The sequence below is a fragment of the Panicum hallii genome, chromosome 5, assembly GCF_002211085.1.
Source record: "Panicum hallii strain FIL2 chromosome 5, PHallii_v3.1, whole genome shotgun sequence".
NCBI classification, from domain to species: Eukaryota; Viridiplantae; Streptophyta; class Magnoliopsida; order Poales; family Poaceae; genus Panicum; species Panicum hallii.
In genome coordinates this window covers 12,129,873-12,149,949 of record NC_038046.1, presented here as the reverse complement: position 1 = coordinate 12,149,949, position 20,077 = coordinate 12,129,873, and the positions used below count along the sequence as shown (strand labels likewise).

Genomic DNA, 20,077 nt, shown 5'->3' with positions numbered 1-20,077 from the left:
GAAGGACATTTAAAACCTGATGGAAAGTCACGCACCAACCTACCAACCATAGTACAGTTCAACTGGTGCGGCGAAGTACCATCGCCACCAGTTCCCACGAGGCAAGGCAACCACCCACCGCAGCATCGGCCATGGCGGCCGCTCGCCTCAGCCGATCCGCGACATTCCTGTCCGGGTGAGGCCAACCGCTTCGCTCCCCTCGGTAAATCGGCGATCCAGCCAGCCGCGACCAAAAGCAAAGCAACGCCCGAATTAAAAACAGGAGAAGGGAAGGGGAAAACAAGCTCGCAGAAGTGAGCACCCACCTCCCCTCCTCTCTCTCTCCCCCCCTCTCCCCGCTCGCCGTCTCGCACCACCACCGAACCCTCCGATCCAAACCCTGCTCGCATCGCGCCGCATGCCTCCGCGCGCCACGAGGCGGCGGCGCAGCAGCTGACCACTGACCACCCCGCCCCCTTTGACCCGCCGGTGGAGAGACATGGGCGGCGTGACGTCCACCATCGCCGCGCGCTTCGCCTTCTTCCCGCCCACGCCGCCGTCCTACACCGTCGTCGTCGCCGACGCCGCTACCGGGCGCCTCGCCATCCCGGAGATCTCCCGTGCCCCCGGGCGCCGCCGGAGGCGGGACGGCGGCGGCGGGGACTCGTCCTCCGCCGCGGCCGCCGAGGAGGAGGACGGCACAGAGGTGGTGCGCCTCCGCACGCGCCGCGGGAACGAGATCGTGGGGGTCTACGTGCGCCACGCGCGGGCCTCCGCCACCATGCTCTACTCCCACGGCAACGCCGCCGACCTCGGCCAGATGTACGGGCTCTTCGTCGAGCTCAGCCGCCGCCTCCGTGTCAATCTCTTCGGGTAAATGCTCCGCCCCCGCCACTTCAGGTCGCGGGATTGCCAATTTTGCTGGATTTGGCAGCGAGCTTGAGGGGTTTCCGTTGGGGGAACTTACGGGAGGGTTTTGGGAAAGGCGGGCGCGGTCGATTTCTGGCGTGCATTTATTGTTAGATGTTGTTTGTATCTTTTGGCCGGTTGCTTTGATTAGACAAAGCGATGTGATTTGCTCTAATTTTGGAACCGTATTGCAGCAACAGCCAATTGGGCATGAAATTGAATGATTGATAGGAAATAGGATTGGATCACTGAACCATTTTGGTTAAGTGCTGTGGAAATCAACCTGTATTATAGTAGTAAACAACTAACTTCCCCTCTAACTTCTCTATGCTGTTCCCCCCCCCAAATTCACTTGATTTTGAATTTCGATTTTAAGGAGACGCTTGCATTTAGTGCATTGCTTTTGAGGTTTTAAGCAAAATGAAGCATACATTTATTATTTCTAGATTCTGTTCCAACGAAAGTAATAGGTATGGGCTTGAGAGTACCGAGTACCAGAGTAATTGGTGTGATATTTTTCGGTTCATAAAAGAGAGATCTATTTCACATAAAACGAAAAGATAGAGAAGTGTGTAACTTATATTCAGGTGTAATAATTGCATAATGCCAAGCTATCTCCTCTAAGCAAGGGAGTGTACCGACTTTGGAGGTGTGCCAGAGAAGCAAGATAATGTATTTTGTGGATGTATCTTAGATTTTACACTATGAACTTTTTGGATGCTGATGAGATGGTGACTTGCACTCCGAGGCATGATTGGTGGGTCTGTCTGGTGGATTGCGTTATGCATGGAGATGTGCATCATATTTTGGATTCCAAGGACTCTCTCTCTTATTTGTCAGCCTCTTGTAGGATGTGGACATTGGCTTTGCGATTCCTGAAAGAAAATTCCTTTCCATGACTATAATTATTCTATAATGTCAGACAGACATTAAATCATGTTTTGTTATTATAACTCTATTGCTAAACAGCATAATTACCATCCTCATCAGAAGCGTCACAAATCCTGCAAAGCATTTCCAGCATTGCTTACTCGTCCATCCCAAGGAATTATGATTAGCTTGACAACTGAATCGCAGCATTTTTGAGTGCCTGTTTTCTGTGCTATGCTTTGTTTGGAACAATATTGACCACTTTTCAAGTTTCCATAATTCCATTGCTAAAGATGAATCTCGTCCAAAATGGTGCATAATTTGTGGTCAAAGTTAGTTCCCTACCCTTAAGAGCAGTTGAAGCTAGGAGCAGATAATTTTTTTTTTCTGAAAGTGATTTTTTTATCAGACTTGCATTTTACTGCAGGTATGATTATTCTGGTTATGGGAGATCTACAGGGAAGGTATTTTCTGTTCTTTTATGTTGGTTGCTTCATCAGTAACTTACCTACCAATCTAATCTTCTGCCTAACCGTATCTTAATATACAGTTTATTCTTCCATTGAACAGCCCACTGAGTGTAATACATATGCAGACATTGAAGCAGCATACAACTGCCTCAAGGAAAAATATGGTGTCGCAGATGAGGATATAATCTTATATGGTCAGTCTGTTGGAAGTGGTCCGACCATTGATCTTGCTTCACGATTGCCAAACTTGCGAGCTGTGGTTTTGCACAGCCCCATTTTATCTGGACTAAGAGTACTGTATCCAGTCAAGCGCACATTTTGGTTCGACATTTACAAGGTATATTATCTGGACTAAGAGTACTGTATCCATAGATCTATGGTTATCTGGTTGCTAAATAACTGATATCTTTTCTCTCCTTTCTGTAGAACATCGATAAGATTGGCTTGGTAAATTGCCCAGTGCTTGTTATTCATGTGAGTTTTACTATTTCCTTCTCTCTCTCTTTTCTTTTTTTTTCATTTTCACTAGTGATCAGTAGTTACATTGGATCCTTGATGGAATTAACTTTGGATATGATACACCAGTAGATTACGCCTGTCAATAGGTGATTCCTCATCTGTAGTAGGGTAGGGTGTGCAATGTAGAAGATTCTTGAGTAATATGCACCACTCAGCAAGCCAAGTATGGAACATTTAAAAATGAACAGTCATATATGTCAAAGTTGTAGAGGCCTAAGAACTGGCATCTTGAAACAATCATGATTCATCTTTATTATCTAGTTAAGAATGTTGCTCTGATTTTTCATAACTTGATTATTCTTATACTAGGGTACATCAGATGATGTTGTCGACTGCTCCCATGGAAAACAGCTATGGGAGCATTGCAAAGTGAAATATTCACCACTGTGGTTAAGTGGCGGTGGCCACTGCAATCTCGAGCTGTATCCTGATTACATTAGGCACTTGAAGAAGTTTGTGTCAAGCCTTAACAAAAAATCGCCAAAACCTGACCCGCAAGAGATAACAGCCAATGATGACACTACCACTAAAGCCACGGAGGCTGCATGCTCGGAAAAGGAAAAACCCAAGGAGGCTGCAAAGTGCTCACAGATCTCGCGGAAGAGCCTGGATAGCCGAGTCGGCAAATCTAAAACAGTGGATGTTGCTGAGAAACCACGGATGAGCTCAGATGATATCGACAAGTTCAGGAGGAGACGATGCTTGGTCTGGTGATGGATGATGTGATCTCCGGCACAAACTGTGGAGCTGTACCTGAATACTATAGTATGAGAATCAAGCAACCGTATTACATGATATCGCAAGGAATGGCTTCAGCTTTCCTGCGGTGGAGAGAAAAGAGCTGTTAAATAAGGAAGGGAATCAGGAAGCTACTATCATCATCCATCAGAGCGCTACCACACGAAACTAGTTCCTCAGTTAATTTAACACTTACACCGTCGACCTGTTTTGCAGCACCGGTTAGGGTTTCCATCATGTAAAAGTGTACCATTATTGTCTGGAATCACGAGGGACCAATACAAACATTTGCCGCCACTCTGTGCAAAGTCTAAAGCCTTAACGGAATCACGAGCACAATAGTCTGTTCCGGGTGCACCAGTATAAGGTTCACATGCATCGTGTATGGTGGATCCATGTGAGCTTACCCTGTGCACCAATCTACTTCTTGTATGGATTATTCAGTAATGCAGTACATATCCTAGCAATCTGACTTGTGCGACGGCAGATTAAGCATACCACAGTTATCAATAGGCCATGCCAGTCCCTTTTTTTCCACAAGAAAAAAAGAACAAGAAAAAGAAAGAAAGAAAGGGAATAAATAAATAAAAAGGGGTCAGCCTAGTCACATATGACATATGTTCAGTACCCATATATAAGTGCCCTTCACCACTCTTATATGTATGTACATTCCCTCTGCTCTGACGGTGCCAACAAAACAAATATTTACATCACCAAGAATCCTGAAAGCCAAAGGGACAGGTAATCTGGCATGCCTCACACAGCAAGCACATCTCTATGCAGCAGCAGCAGCGGTAACAAACACAAATAAATCTCGATGGGTATCAGCATCTCGAGCACTAATCTAATCCCTGCTGGTGTTGGGCGTCGTGGCCCTGCTGTCCCACGGAGCGTGAACCGTGGTGGGGGAGAAGGGCCCGTCCTTGTGCTTGTCCCCGTCCTTCGCCGCCCGGCACTCGCCCTGGATGCTCCTGAGCACCTCGAGCACCTCCTTCATCGGCGGGCGCATCTCGCCGTTCTGCTGCAGGCAGCGGAAGGCCAGCTCGGCGACCATGGTCATCATCTTCTTCGTGGCCGGGTCGGCCTCGTAGCCTAGGTCGAGGTCCACCAGCTGCTCGAGGTGGCAGTTCTGGATCTTGCTGATGGCCATGCCGGCCAGGTTGATCTCGTTGCGGTGCCGGGTGATGTCCACAGCGGGCTTCGACGCGATGAGCTCCACCAGGACCACCCCGAAGCTGTACACGTCGCTCTTGTCCGTTAGCTGGTAGCACTGGTGGTACTCTGGATCCACGTACCTGAAGCCAGGTGTGCAAGAACGCAACAATTCCATCACGTGTTGAAATCAAGATGAGGAACTTTTGGGCAACGCAACACGATGAGAAAACTTTTGGGCGTACCCTGGCGTGCCCTGGGGCGCGGTGGAGACGTGCGTGACGTCGAGGGGGAAGAGGCGGGAGAGGCCGAAGTCGGCGACCTTGACGTGGAAGTCGGCGTCGAGGAGGATGTTGGTGGTCTTGACGTCGCGGTGCACGACGGGGGGCTCGATGGCGTGGAGGTAGGTGAGCGCCGCGGCGGACTCGACGGCGATGCTGAGGCGGAGCGGCCACGAGAGCGCGCGCTCCGGGGCGCGGTGCCCGTGCAGGTGGTCGGCGACCGTGCCGTTGGCGACGAACTCGTACACCAGGAGGAGCTCGCGGCTCGTGCTGGGCGTGCAGCCGTAGAACATGACCAGGTTCGGGTGGCGCAGCCCGGACAGGATGCCCGCCTCGTTCTGGAACTGCTCCACGCGCCGGTAGCTGTTGTTGTACAGCCGCTTCACCGCCACCACGCGCCCGTCCTTGAGGTACCCTGAGCAGCACAGAGAGAACCATTTGGATTGAACACCATGCCAATTGGCGCTGCAAATCCAAAGGCGATGACATGGCTTAGGATTTAGGAGAGCAACTCTACCTTTGTAGACGGTGCCGAAGCCGCCATCACCGAGCTCTCTGTGCTCATCGAAGGAGTTGGTGGCCTCCTCGAGCTCCTCGTAGGTGAAGAGGTGCGTCGGCGGGTCCTCGATGCTGCCGGACTCCATGTCGCCGACCCGGGAACGCGGGGTCCCGCCAGAGCCGCTGTACTTGAGAAGCTTCGAGGACGAGTTGATCACGTTCTTCTTCTTCCTCTTGAGCATGAAGAACAAAATTGCGGCAGCAGCAAGCACGGCAAAACTAGCCGCAGCCGAACCTGGAAAATTGCGCTAGTTAACACTTCAGTGATAGTAACCTTGTTATTACAGTTCTAAACGTTGTGTACTTCGAGGAAGTGGCATACAAGGAACGCATTTTCCTGATCAACCGTGCGAGCAATCAGTTCTGTTATCTCTTCATGAATTATGAACAGAAACCAGGATAATACTTTGGTATACTAGTTTCTGGAAAATCTCATGGATGAATTTTTGTAAAATGTAATATAACACGTTTTCTGTGGTCAGGGAACGGTTAGCAATATACTGACAGACATTCAGAAGAACAGAGTTTCGGCAAAATTGGTGGGAAAGTGCTCACCAATAATCACTCGTAGCATTTTTGATCTTCCTGTAGGCAAGGACAAAAACACAATGTCAGAAATATTTTTATCTGACCAAGATTAAACTGATTTCAAAACAAAGTACAAAAATCTTACACTCTACTCGAAATGATTAGGCGATGTTTTCACAAAGTACAAAGGAAGAAGAAGAAGAAGCTCATGCTAGCAAAAGCAATTTCAGAAAAATTAAGCGCAGACAGAGAAATTTGGGTGTCTGTTTTCATTCAATTGATCAGGTATATTTGTTAGAACTTTAGCTAAATAGTGTCATGTGATGGCCTTTCATATGTACAAAGTCTTTCATATGCGCGGTCGGAAGAAGCAAGCAGCAGCAAAAATGACTTTCCGGTTGCTGTTTGCCTGTTTCCTTCTTCTGTTGAAACTTCGACGCACAATCTCTTTTTTTGTAAATAACGCGAGGGATGAGGGATCCAAAGTCTGGCAACTTTGGCAAAAATGTAAAACAAGTTCAATGTGCTTTTTGACCAGATAAGCAACTCCTGCAATTTGAATAATCTGTATGTTCCTCTCTTTCGATTTTGTTGACGCAACTTTCTCCTCTTTACGAAGATATGGTGAATCATGTAGCATGAAAAAAAATGTCGCCTGTCGTCAATAGCTTGGTCTTTGTATAAGTCATAATCACAAAGTCCCTTGCATATATATTGGTCAGGACAGAACTATAGGTAGGAGGTCGGCATCAGAAAAAGAAAACTGAATGCTAATAAAGGCAGGCAACAAATATCTGACCAAGACAGGCACCTGACATATGCTTAAGCTTTCTGACAAATGAAAACTGAACATCTTAATATGACGTCGGAGCAGTTAAAGCCCCTCCAAATCAAAGATAAGAGATGTCTGAGAAGCCTCAGCTCACCTAAGAAAGAATCTCTCAAAGTCTTGGACGAAGAAATCTGAGCCGTAAAAGTCAGTACCATTTGAACTCGTCTGAAGAACCCAATAATATTTAAGCCTTGAACGTAGAAACTTTAACCCAGACTAAGCGATTTCGTACTTAGTGGTCCAAAGTTTAGTGATTCCACAGCCAATTCAGTAATAATCAATACAAGCTTCAGTGTTAGTGTTACTACCGCAGGCCTCGGCGGGCCCAGCTAATGCGAACACCAGCGATACAGGCAACCACCGCGGTTTTCAGTTAGATAGAAAGCGCGACGAGACGTCCACCTCTGAAAATTAACAAGGCTAAGCTAGTGCGCATCAACTTCCGCTGTGCTCCCTACATCGACAGGTGGGCCTAGATTGCTCATCCGACGCGTGACCATTAACTCTGCAGTTAAGCTCTTGCCGGGAAAGCGTCGACGCGTGAGCACTGATATGATCCTGCAGTTAGCTCCTGCCAATTTTTCCTCTCCGCGTGATCGTGCTGACACCGACGAGGCCGAACCCAAAGGAGCCCTGGATAAAATCTTTGGAGCCCGACCCGTCCCAACACCAACAGCCCCGCCGGCGACAGCCACCGAGAAACAAGCGCGAGGGCGGCGGTGCCGTTGCGCCATCCGATCGAGCAGCTCTTTTCAAAGCCTTAAGAAACGTCTCCATCGAACGAGGACGGGTTAGTGAGAGCAGAGACCCCGGACTAGTTGGACTGGCGCGCTTTAAGGTCCGGTTCGTTTCACACCCTGATATTTCTCCCAACGTCCCGGTGCTCTCTCCCTTCTCCGTCCAGGGAGAAAGAGTTGTTGCGTGCAGGAAGCCATGGCTTTAGTTACCACTGGCGACATGGCATTCAAACAAAGTTGATCTCTCCAAGCAACCATGGTTAGAGCCTGGTGGTTAACGCTGCCTGATTGAATGCACGCAAAGACTAATGACTCTAGTACCAGTGCAGAGGATTTTTGGACGACGAAAGAAGCATGGCTGCCTCAAGTTACGTACCGAGGGAGGAAGAGTCGGCAAGTGTCTTACTGCAGCCGCCGTCGCCCATGCGGCCGTTGGCGCAGAGGCAGCCCAGGAACTCGCCCGCGCGGCTGAACCCGCACTTGCCGCCGGACTGCTCGCACCGGCTGCACTCCCCGGAGCTCCGGTCCCAGCCCAGCTGGAACCCCGCGCGGAGCGCCTTGCCGTACCCGTCGCTCCTCCACTTGGGGTCCTGCGCGTCGCGCGGGACGGCGCCCCTGAGCACGGGCACCTCGAAGGTCTGCCGGCACGCGCTGGACCAGTCGCCGGGAGGCACGTCGCGGCTCGGGAGCACGAACGTCATGGAGTCCGGTCGGTCCAAGTCCCCGCAGGTGACGGGCTTGATACTCGGCGGCTTGGGCGGCCTGGGCTTGGGAGGCGCGGGGTCGGCGTCCGGGTGGCCGAAGGAGCAGTTGGCGAAGAGGAAGAGGTAGTCGACGGCGGAGATGGGGAGGAACAGGCGGACGTCCGGCGGGATGGTCACGTTGTGGTCCACTCTCGGGCAGCCGTCGCCCGCGGCCGCGGCGTCCGCGTCGGCGAGCGAGACGGTCAGGTTCGCGTAGTCGATATGCGAGACGGCGTAGCTGTCTTCGCCGAGCTTCAGGACGGCCCGGCTGCCGCCGTCGCAGGTAACGGCCAGGCCCGGGTACCCGCAGTACGACTCGCCGTCCCGGCCCGGGACCGCCCTGGTGTCGTTGGCGAGGTAGAACGGGTAGATGATGTCCACGCCGCCGCAGGTGTACGGCCGCCACCGGCACGCGGAGGCCGCGTAGGCGTCATCCTCGCCGCGCGATGCGACGGCCACTGCGAGGAGGACGAGGAGGAGCAGCGGAGGGCGGCCTCGGTCGCGGCGGCTCGGGGGAGGCATGGCAGCTGGCAAGGTGGCAACCCTTTTTTGCTCGGCTCAGTTCAGCTCTCGGATTTCTGGCGCGCGGTTTGGTTGGGGGACGGCCGGCTAGCCGGCTTCGTTTTTAAGCAAGCAATCTTTTGAACCTCGCTTGGGCAACGGCAACTGCAGGGAGCCGTGCGTGTACCGGTGAAAGTTGGGTGGCTGACGCTGCCGACAGGCAAGGACATAGTGGCAATCGGGCACGCTGTGGCTGATGATGCGGGCCCTGCGGCGGGCGGACGCGCGAGTCGCGACGCTGCCAGCCTACCGCGCCACTCTGCGGGAGTCGCCTCGCTACCTGACCAGACGTACCCTCATGTCCCTGTCTCGTGGCGACTTGAGAGCCGGGCTAGTCGCTCGCCCTTTCATTTTTTTTTTGCTAAAGAGTCACCCTTTTAAATTGGCCTCAAAGGAAAGATGCGCCTGGTCTTTGATCCTTTCCAGGAAGTCTAGAAGGCCTGATTTTCTTGTGGAATGGTCCCCACTCATGTGTTAGAAAATATATAATGTGCTGTACGCCCTAGCAGCCTGCAGACAGCAGACTACAGGTCGCTAGGCGTCCTGGTGATGTGGTTGAAACTATCGTTTCACAGCAATGGACAGCGTCCAAATTGGAATAATGGTTGGTCGTACCATCTGGTTCGTAGATTCGTGCGTTAGAAACGTCAGGCCTCTGGTTTCTAAAGTCCGACAACGTGACTTGCAAGGATCAAACGCAACTACGCAAGCATGGAACAGAAACGGTTTGGGCCCATGTGACAGGAGTAGGGATGACGACGACGACGATAACAACCGAAGAAGCTAGCAGTATGGAGGCCCATAAGAAGGGGTGGCCCGGCCCAGGAGAAAACGTGACAGCCGACCCGGTCAAACTGGCACGCCCAGGCTAACCAGGTTTCCGTGCTACGCTCGAGAAAACGAACAATCTCTTCATCAGAGATCTAAAAAAGGGAACGATTTATAGAGAGAAAAAGGGGACGGTACGATGAGTTGAAGCAAAGCAGCCAGTAATCCCGGCTGCAATCTGGGAAACCAGCACAAGAGCTTCGAGAGGCTTACCGGAAGGATCGGTGGTGCAATTGGGATGGCCGACGCGGCCGTCGGAGCACAAGCAGGCTACGAATGTCCCCGTCTGGTTGTAGCCGCATTGCCCCTCCGACTGCTCGCACTGGGCACACGCCTGAAGCTTCAGGCTCTGATTCAACGCCAACTGGAATCCGTCACGAAGGCTGCTGCCATACCCACCGTTCTTCCATGTGGGATCATTTCGTGAATCGGAAGGGAGACCAGATTTGAGCACGGGCACTTCGATAACGTCGCTGCACGACCGCCACCAGTTCATGTTCGGGTACGGCACGTCTTGCTCCAAGAACACGAAGGACATCCCGGTCGACGCCTGCCCGACATCGAATTTGCAGGCGGTGGAGTTCGAGCTTGACGGCCGATACAAGTCGGAGAGGAAGTTGCAGTTGATGAAGAAGAGGAGGTAGTCGACCGTGGTGCTAGGATAGTACAGCCACGAGACGTTTCGGAACGTCACGTTGTGGTCGGCTCTGGGGCAGCTTCTCCCGTCGAGGACCTCAGGATCAACAAGCCGGACTGTGAGGTCGTCGTAGTTGATGCGCGAGATCGTGTAGTTGCCGCTTTGGAGTTCCAGGAACGCCTGGCCTTCCTCGCACTGGATCTCCAGGCCGGGGTAGCCGCAGTACGAGCTGGCGTTCCCCAGCAGAGCTCCCGTCCTGCTGTAGAACGGGTACTTGATGCTGACGCCGCCGCAGGTGTAAGGCTGCCGCACGCACATGGAGGCGTCGTAGCCGTCGTCCCCGCTGGAAGACGCGCCATGGGAAGAAGCGGCAACCAAGATGGCGAGGAGAAGCGGCAGCCGGTGGTGGGGTAGCAAGAGATCCATGGCTGGATAGGTTACTTTTCCTAGCTTCTTAGTCTGGTGGCCGGCCGCCCCGTCTCGCCTTATAAGGTTGGGAGGCTCCTAGTTTCTCAGAAGGCCGATCGGGGTGGCCGACGAGAGGGACATGGCGGCGAAGAGCCCATGGCTGACCGTGGCCAGCTGCTGGGTCTCGCAAGGTGCCAATTACTCCCTCGGCGAAGTCAGCTGTTCCGTGCACACCTGCGCGGTTTTCATTGACGAAGAAAGGTCCTTGGTCTTGGTTCTGGATGACTGGATCGACATTTCCTGTACGAATTCTCGCTAGAAGATTTCCTTTCAAAAAAAAAATCTCGCTAGAAGATTTGCGTTAAACGTTCCTGTGTCGTCAGCAGTTACAAAGTCTGCCGCACTAGTAAACGGAAGGGAACCAGTCGGCTCTGTTTTGGGAACCACCGTAGTCAAGACTGAACACAAGCTATGCTTTTTCTCCGGCCCTGGCAACGTGTCTTTGATTCGGAACAAACCAAAGCGTTTGGGTACTCGCATGGTGGTCTCTGCTCTCACGGCCAGTGTGCTGTCGCTCCAACAGAGAGCCTGCCTGCAGCAACTGAAGTATCACGTTGTCTAGACGTGGAAGGAAGTAAACGTTCTGGTCAGTTGCCTAACAGAGCCAATACTAGCTAACTTCTCAGTTCAGTGATGCAAACCAGGTGTCTAGACCGTGTTTCATCCCTTTCAAAAAAAGGCTGTGTTTCACTCGTTCGGCATGTATTAGTAGTAGTATAGGTAATTAGGTAGTAACCTGACTCTTGTTTCAGAGTTCAGACTGAAGCTAGGACAGTTTGGTTTTCTGCTCTACAAGACGCTGTGGATGGCCGCAGGCCGCCAGGCCGCCTGATGAATCTTGTTCATGAAAAAGAACAAGGGGTGTAATTCTTGTCGCACGAGGAAAGGAAATAGGAGCCGGATTTTCGATCTTTTCTACCTACCCACGCAGTATTTTGTCGGGCAAACCAACTAGTACTTGCGGACTCGGTCAAGTCAAACGTGCGCGCCGGTGGTAAGGTGAAAGCAGCAGGAACGGAGGCTAGGAGATGCAATTTTAGAGGGAAAAGTTCAGTTTACACTGTCAAATTTAGATTTTCAACTTTCAACTATAAAATCAGACAAAGAACATCCAACTTTCAAAATTGGATAATCCAACAGAAGCCATCCACCATAGCGCCAATAGATAGGTTATATTTTTAGAAATTTTTTGATACCCATTTCATATTATTTTATTTAAAATAAATTACTTATAATTTTTTAGTTTAAATTTGAATATTTTTTATTTTTACAAAATATAAAACCACCCAAAGGTCAAATTTTTCCGATTTCGATAATTGAATGGTCTTTGTTGTCCGATCTTATAGTTGAAGGTTGAAAATTAAACTTTTAATATATAGTTCAAGAATGTAAACTGATTTTTTTTCCAAATTCAGAAAGCTGGAGAGAAAAGAGAACTGAAGCAGCAGAAAGGCGGCATGCAACCGGATCGCGTGGTCTGATCACTGGCGATCCCAGAAGTGAGGGGTGAAACCGAAGGATCAACTGTGAATAGCTTTTTACTTAAATACTCTAGAAGATATTTGGGTTATATGTTCCTACGTGGTCAGCAACTACAGTACACTTAACAGCAGGGACCCAGTCGCGCTGTTTTATAAACCACTGAAATCAAAGTGAACTTTTCTTCAAAGAAAAAAAAAAGAAATCAAAGTGAACATAAATCATGCTTTCACTTTCTCGCAAAGGAAAATAAAACGCAAGCATACTTTCCCTACCGGCTCCAACCCCGGAAACACGTCTTTGGATAGACCAAAAGGTTCAAAACGCAGCAACTTTGTATGATGGTCTCTGCTCTGTCGACCAGTTTTTTTTTTTTGAAAAATAGGCCAGTTTTTGCTGTCACTCCAGCAAAGAGCCTGCAGGAACGAAACCATCACGTGTTCCAGACGTGCAAGAAAGAAAAAAATCGTCTGTTTGCTAGAGCCACCCAATGCTAACTCTCCACTCGACGACGCAAACCAGGTCTCGGGGCGTTCAGTATCCGCCTATCCGGGTTCTTGTTCCACACTGAAAAGCAGGGACGGTACGGTCCTCTGCTCTACGAAATGGTATGGAGCACGGCAGGGGGGCGAGGCAGATTTGGACAGAAGAAGAGAAGGGGGGCGAAAGGCTGTAAACCATCCTTATCGACTGATGAAGACATGAACAGGAATTTTTCATTTTTATATCTATCTTGGCACTAGTTTTGCAGGCAAACCCAGGTACCCAACGAATTTTAGACTAGGCCATCAGGCCAACCTTTCGCCGTTATCTCGAGGCAAGCAGCAATGAAGAGGAGCAGTGAACTGAACGGCGCGTGCACAACGGCGACAGGGCACAAGGACAAGGAGGCTAGCTACGAGATGAAAATCACTGATGCAACCGGAAATCTGGAGATGCGTGTGGTGTGGTGATTGCAAAAAATGGAGCGAGTCAAATCGAATGATCAGTTTTGGGGAACTTACTTGGTCTGCAGGCCAGGTGGCCCACCTTGCCGTTGGAGCACAAGCAGCCCATGAATTCCCTCTTCTGGCTGTAGGCGCACTTCCCGTCGGACTGCTCGCACAAATAACACTCATCCGTTGTTGCTCGGTTCCATTCCAACTCGAACCCGTACCAAAGCACCTCAGCGTATCCGCCCGTCACAAGCACGGACTGGTTCCTTGCCATCAGAACCTCGCTCCTCACTGGCACGGAGACGACTTCCTTGCAACGCCCATCCTGATCCAGCGCGTGCTCTTTGGCTTTATCATTATCGTCAGGTGTAAAGACGAAGGAAGCTCCATCGGCATACGGGCTCTTGAAGTTGCAGCCGATCTCGTATGTGACCAGGTCAGGCGGCAGCACCTCACCATCACGGCGTGTTGAGTAGCAGTTGAAGTAGAAGGTGAGGTTGGCGTTGGAGCTGGTGTTGTGCAGCCACATCTTGTTGAAGCTGACGCCATGGCGGACTGCGGGGCAGCTGCCGCCGACGAGCACGTCGCTGTCCGCCAGGATGATGGTTTTGCTGCCGTAGTCGATGTTCAGAATGGTGTAATTGTCACCGCCGAGAGAGATGACCGGCGTCCCGGTCGGACCCTCGTCCTGGCAGAAGATCTCCAGGTCGGTGTAGCCGCAGGAGTAGGGATTGTAATTGTAACTGTAATCGGTGCTGTTTCTGGTTGTGCTGGAGAGGTAGAAGGGATATCTGATAGATACGTTGCCGCAGCTGGACGATTCCGGGCACATGGAACCGTCGTAGGTGGTCGGGAGCGGAGCAGGGTCGCCATGGGCGGCGGCGACATGGAAGGCGAGGAAGAAGAACAGGAGGACGGGGAAGCGTGGTAGGTGAGCAGCCATGGCGGCGAGAAGGCGAGGCGGGCTCATCTGGCTGTTCTGTTAGCTCCAATCGGGCACCCGTTCGGTTTCTTGCGGGGACTTGCGGCAGCCGCCGTTTATAGCGCCCGTAGACTTGACCTGGATGGGGTCGGTCTTTCGGAGAAGGTTGGTTTGTGGTGGGGGCACGGATTGAGACTGGGAGACGCTGGGAGACTGAAGCAACTTGGACTCCGCGTCCCGCTGGCTCGTGCCAGGCCGTTCGATCAGTGATCACCGGCTGCCTGCAAGTAGGAGTACGTCACTGCTAGGCTTCGGTTGGTCCAGGCGAAGATGCGTTCCTCCACTGGGTACGATTTCAATTTTTTTAATTATGCAGTACAACTCAGATACTTACGCAAACTCACTCTTACCAACACACGTAGTCAAATCCTACTTCTATCATCTTTGAAGATTAAGTTGTCAAATTCTCAAAATTGATAAAGTCACCACAAACGCCTTGCTATTGACAGGAAACATCACCTACCACTGAAAGAGTAACGCCGTTAAATTCTAGAAAATTCATTCTCACAGAAAGTAGAAAATTCGTTCTCTTAAATTCCTCTAACCATTAGACTATAGATCTTTTCGCGGGTACGATTTCAGTTGACTTCCACATGGACCATTCCTATCGTAAACATACTAGTATAACCTAGCAATGGACTCTGGGTACATTTTTAATGTCTTTCTCTAGAAGAGCATTTGTTAATTGATTATCCAAATAACTGTTTCTCTGTGTTTCTGAAGGTGGTCATCCGGAACCTAATTACTTCCTCGGTATCAGCTTGTACGATACTAGTAAACTGTTCTGTGTTCAGAGGTCATCCGCTCTGGTTGTTAACGCTTCAAATCGTCACAGCACAAAGCGCGTCGGAGTCCCGTACGGTGGAGGCGCCTTCAGCCTTAGTACTGGCACGCTTTATATCGCAAGGACGGAGTCAATTTGAAAAGAGCGGAAAAAAGATTGTATATTCGCAAGTTTCCGCATCCGATCGAATGGTTTAGTGTAGTCTTCTTGACTTCGTAATGCCACCAAGACTTGTAAAATGACACTGACTGTGCGGTAGGTGGCTGCACACTTCTATCGTTCGTTTACTACTCCACTAGTTAGCATATGCGTATCGATGGCCTTTCCAACAGACTACATTCAGTGAGCCTTTGGAGATGGCACCACTACCATCGAGTTCTCCACCTGGCCACCGGGACTTGCCGTTTGAGAGGCAAGCTCATCCGATCAAACTTTGTAATTTTTTAGCTATGGATATTGCTGCAAGTATGCAGAACACAATCATGAACATGAGGGCTGCAGATCTTTTTCCCTTGAAAAATTCGTTCATAGCGGTTCAATTGTTTAATAAAGTATTATGGGAGAAATTATTGGCCATAGTTGTGTTTTAGAGACCATATTCTGTCCAAAATGGTAAATGGATGTGATTATCAAGCCCGTCCCACATGAGCTGGTGGGCTAGCCTTGACGGGCCAAAATCTAGGTGGGCCACAACAAACAGAAGTTCATGGCTGTACAAGCAACCATGCGTTCATCAGTGATCAGAAATTGTTTTTCATTTATGTTACTAGGAGAAATGCTCTTTATATTTTTTTGGAATTGTTTTCAGTTTCTCTGTCTCTGGTTTCAAAAAGATTGTCAATACTCAGTAATGCTATTCGAACAATAAATGATTGCCACAGTGGAATTTTTTTTTGACTTGTCATAGATTTTTAAAAAGAGAAAGAAAGAAAGTTAGTGTTACCTTGGAGATACAGCTTGGACCTTAGATCTAAGGCTACAATAGTTTTTTCTTAAAAAAAAAGATCTTAAGGCTACAACATACTGAGTGCAAATTGTACGAGTGGACGAGCACACCGTAATAGTACCGATACTTTCGTTTCGCTACCCAATCAATCATATCACAGAGAAATTAGGTCTTTGTGAACAGTATTTTCGAAAGGAAAACGTGTGTGAACAGTATTCATTGGAGGTTCGCAAAAGCTCCTTTGTTGGCAGCAGGTCGCAACCTGACCAGTACGACGCTGATGTGTGCAATACATAATAGTAGTTTGTTTGTTGATGTGGTCAAGTTCTGAAAGGCGCATGAGGTAGTTCTCAAATTTATTTAGTTGTTCATTAACGTATACTCCTAGTCTCCTGCATGTGCTAGTGATTTTTAGACATATAAGTCTTTTAAAATAGACATAAATATTAGAATATTTTTTTTGATAAATACAGGACCTACTCACTCCATCCAAAAAAAAATACAATACTAAAAATTCTGCGAAAGCTTAACTCTCTTTGTTTCAAAATATAGACAGTTTTAGCATTAAAAAATTGTCCCATAATACACTTTTTTAGTTCCTAGGTGCTTTGAGCAAGAACGGTAAAAAAAAACCCATCTGTCTACCCAAATCCGAATGGTGCCATGCAGGTTTAATTTAGTTGCATGTAAGTATATCTGGCGGGTGCTTGCATGCAAATAAATTTGGAAATTTAATGGCGCATGTAAGGCTAAATAAAGGGCAAATTAGACTTTTAATCTCTCTCTCTCTCTCTCTCTCATTTTCTTACACAATAATATAACATTAGCTTTTTCCAAAGCTGTCATATATTTCGAAACAGAGGGAGTAATAGCAAATATGGGTATTTTAGATATATATATTTAAGGATTTTTTTTACAAATATAATGGTAGACATGGACAATTTAGAAACAAAATAGGTCCAATAGCTGTTGTTAGCAACACTTGTTTGAGTCTCGATAATTAATGGTAGCATATTTGTTTTTGGATCATTTCAAAGTTTTATCTATTTTTCTAGCATGCCTCATAAGAATTAACGTGAAGCTCTAAAGGGGTCTTTAATTACTACTCCTTAATTTGTCCCTGAATATAAGATGTACGGAGTACTAGTATACTATTTTGTTTACGACATATGAAATGATAGGTTAGGTTCTTAAAAAAAGCGAGCTGGTCCTAAACCTCCGTTTCTCTGAACAAGTCTCTTTCACTCAGCATGTCAGTGGCGACTGGTGAAGGTGACATTTCAGTATGAACGGAACAACCTTTCGAGACACACCACACCAATCCAACCAATCACCAATGTGAGCTCATCCCTCGATCTGCTGAATTCTTCTGAAATCCAGCCTTGTAGAAGATCATGGGAGGCGTCCAATCCACTGAACTGGCCGCTGAAGTCTCAGTACCACCAAAGACCAAACCAAACGTAACAGGCAACGGCGTACTGGCCAGTGCGATGCTGCGATCCATTCAACACGGGGTTGAAAGACCAATGGGGCTGTCGAGGGCTCGACGCGTACGTTGGGCCATCGACAGATAAGAGCAGCTGCCATGGAACGAAACCAGCAGCTAACCTTGCGAGCCTTCTAAGTCTCCTAGTACTTTGCCAGTTTCTCGTTCTGAAAGGTGTTACGAATGGCGTGTTGTTTAGTGCTCCGATCCCCCCAGTCGTCTTCCTGAGCACATGTACCTGACTTCAGGTTGCCCGTGCCCAGTCCTATGTCCTAGCTACTGTAACTTGACTACTCAGCAGTAACTTGGTCTGCCGTATACTTTGCCGTCCAGTTGTTCATCTGATGTCACTGTGACAGACCACTAGATAACACTTGACCGCTGCTTCTGGTTTTCACGGAAACGGCAGTTGGGTGCCATCACACATGTAATTTTCAAACAGAGGTCCTGTCCAGTCCAGGCAACAACTGAGCGCGGCGAACCTAACTGCTAAAGGAACAGCTGCTTATTCTGGTGGATGACTAATAAAATATGTAAAATTCGGACATCTAGGCTACCTTTGCCTCCATCTGATCTCACCTTTATCGCTACTCGACAAGTTTGTTGCAGCACAAGATAAAAAAAAAGACAGACAGAAGACTGCGTGCGAAACCTCAATGAACAACGGACAACCCACATTCGGAAACCCAAACCAGGCAGAAAATCAAAGAAAAGCATTGCGGGGGGAAGCGGAGGCACACACGTACCGCAACGCGCCGTGGCCGGGCCGCCGTCACAGAAGCAGGTGAAGTTCATGCCGCCGTTGGTTTGGTTGTGCCGGTAGCCGCACCATCCGCCGGAGCGCTCGCACCCGTCGCACAGCTGGGAGTGGGTGTCGTAGTTCAGCTCGAACCCACCCTGCAGCAGCTCACGGAAACCGAACGATCCGTTCCCCGGAGGCGGACCAGGCGCACCCGCAATTGCCTTCTTGTGCACATCGAACACCGGCGCCACCACCACCTCCTCGCACTCGTACTCGTACGCCTCGGCTCCCGTGATCCAACCGTCCGGCAGCGCGTACGACCTCTTGCCGTCCTGCCGGCACCCGGTCAGCTCCACGGCGGATGACCGGGAAATGTTCTTCTTGCAGTTGTAGAAGAAGGTGACGTTGGAGTCGGACTGCGTGAGCTGCAGCCAGGAGCTCGCGTAGTCGATGGTGAGGTTCACACGGAGGCGCGGGCAGCCGACGACGGCGTACTCGTCGACGACGGCGGCGTCGGAGACGACGACGGTGTGCGCCGTGTAGTTGATGCTGAACACTCGGTACCGGTGGGACTTGACGGGGAGGATCAGCGTGGCGTTGCGCTCGCAGACAAGGTCGAGCCCGGGGTAGCCGCAGCGGGACGCGGAGGAGTCGAGCCTGAACGGGTACTGGACGACCAGGCCGGCGCAGGTGACGACCTCGCTGCACGAAGGAGGGAGGGCGTCGGCTACGGCGAGGAGGAGGAGCAGGGCGGGGAGCAGGAGGTGGAGGAGCAGAGGAGCCATCGCGCGCGTGGTGTGAATGGGAAGCGGAGGGAGAGACCATGGGGGTTGTGCTGGACTGCTGGTTTACTCGGCGTCGGCGAGGTTGCGGGTGCGTGAGAGTCAAGTGAGGGAGTTAGGTTGACATCGACCGGTTCCTCGATTCGATGTGGAAATTTCGAGCCACGTATGGACCGCGAGGGGACAGCCGGCGGCTGACGATGGGGCCTTGGCACGGCACGTCGTCCTTGCATCTCCCGTTATTCATGGGGGGTGGCGATCGAGTTTCAGCTGCCGGCTTTGCTGCAGCTGAGTAGTCACTATGCTATAACATTTTACAGGACAGCTAGGTGAAGACGTGTTTACTGGTAATATTTTCTGTTCTTGGTGTTTGTTGCGGTTCACTGGCAAGGTAGAACGGCAGCAGAGGCTGATCGATTTTTCTTAGTAACGACACTTTATGGGCCAGGCCAACTAAGCCAGATTTTGGTTGGGCCATGCCAAGAAATAAGGTCTTTTCTAGATCCCTGCATAGAGTTATGAATTTATGGGAGTGATAGGCCAGCCCATAGTAGATGTTTGGAAGTGTAAAGTTTCCTTAAAGATCCAAATTGTCACAAATGTTTGTTTCCAATCTTTTTTTTTCTGACAAATGCTTTTAACATTTTTGCAAAACTTTTTATATATTTTTCAAATATTTTTGTGTGTTCCTGTTTCTTCAACTTTTGCTCCTTTTGTCCCTAAATTTTGATTCCATTTTTTTCTTTGGAAAATTTTCTCCTAGAAATTTGGTTTCCTAATATTTATCTCTAGATTTTTCACCACTTTTGCTGTTCTGAATACTTTTCATCTTTTATGTTTGTTGGGATATATTTAGATTTTTTTTGTCTTATTTTCTTACCAAGTTTGTTGGAATTATAATTACTAGCACAGTGCCTGCTCTTTACTTCCATGTACAGCCGTGTTGTGGTTGACTCCATGTACAGCCGTGTTGTGGCTGCGTGACACATTGATTGTTCGGATTTCGATTGGGATTCCACTTAATTTATCCGGGTTCCAATTAGATTTCTGATTAATTTGTTTGGATTCCGATTAGAATTCCAATTTACAGATCAAGAAATCATTGCATGCTTTAGAAATAGTAGAGAAGTG

At 49.4% G+C, this 20,077-nt stretch overlaps 2 protein-coding genes across 5 annotated transcripts; one reads left to right on the top strand and one right to left on the bottom strand.

Annotated features, from left to right (window-relative positions):
* Positions 1–226: 226 nt before the first annotated feature.
* Positions 227–3,812, top strand: LOC112893391 (alpha/beta hydrolase domain-containing protein 17C-like). Its single transcript, XM_025960695.1, has 5 exons — positions 227–852; positions 2,186–2,222; positions 2,329–2,565; positions 2,655–2,702; positions 3,057–3,812. Exons 1-5 carry the CDS (start codon positions 479–481, stop codon positions 3,459–3,461), a joined length of 1,101 nt encoding a protein of 366 aa, XP_025816480.1. The 5' UTR covers positions 227–478; the 3' UTR covers positions 3,462–3,812.
* Positions 3,813–4,046: 234 nt separating this feature from the next.
* LOC112893389 (LEAF RUST 10 DISEASE-RESISTANCE LOCUS RECEPTOR-LIKE PROTEIN KINASE-like 1.2) lies at positions 4,047–19,106 on the bottom strand. 4 transcript variants are annotated; one of them, XM_025960694.1, is made up of 5 exons: positions 18,169–19,106; positions 6,032–6,061; positions 5,436–5,711; positions 4,883–5,333; positions 4,047–4,780 (listed from the first exon to the last, which is right to left on the bottom strand). In XM_025960694.1, exons 1-5 carry the CDS (start codon positions 18,947–18,949, stop codon positions 4,330–4,332), a joined length of 1,989 nt encoding a protein of 662 aa, XP_025816479.1. In that variant the 5' UTR covers positions 18,950–19,106; the 3' UTR covers positions 4,047–4,329. The 4 variants fall into 4 exon arrangements, with proteins under 4 accessions (XP_025816479.1, XP_025816476.1, XP_025816478.1 ...); XM_025960691.1 differs by lacking the exon at positions 18,169–19,106 and adding an exon at positions 13,294–14,459; XM_025960693.1 differs by lacking the exon at positions 18,169–19,106 and adding an exon at positions 9,919–13,281.
* Between the last annotated feature and the right edge of the window lie 971 nt (positions 19,107–20,077).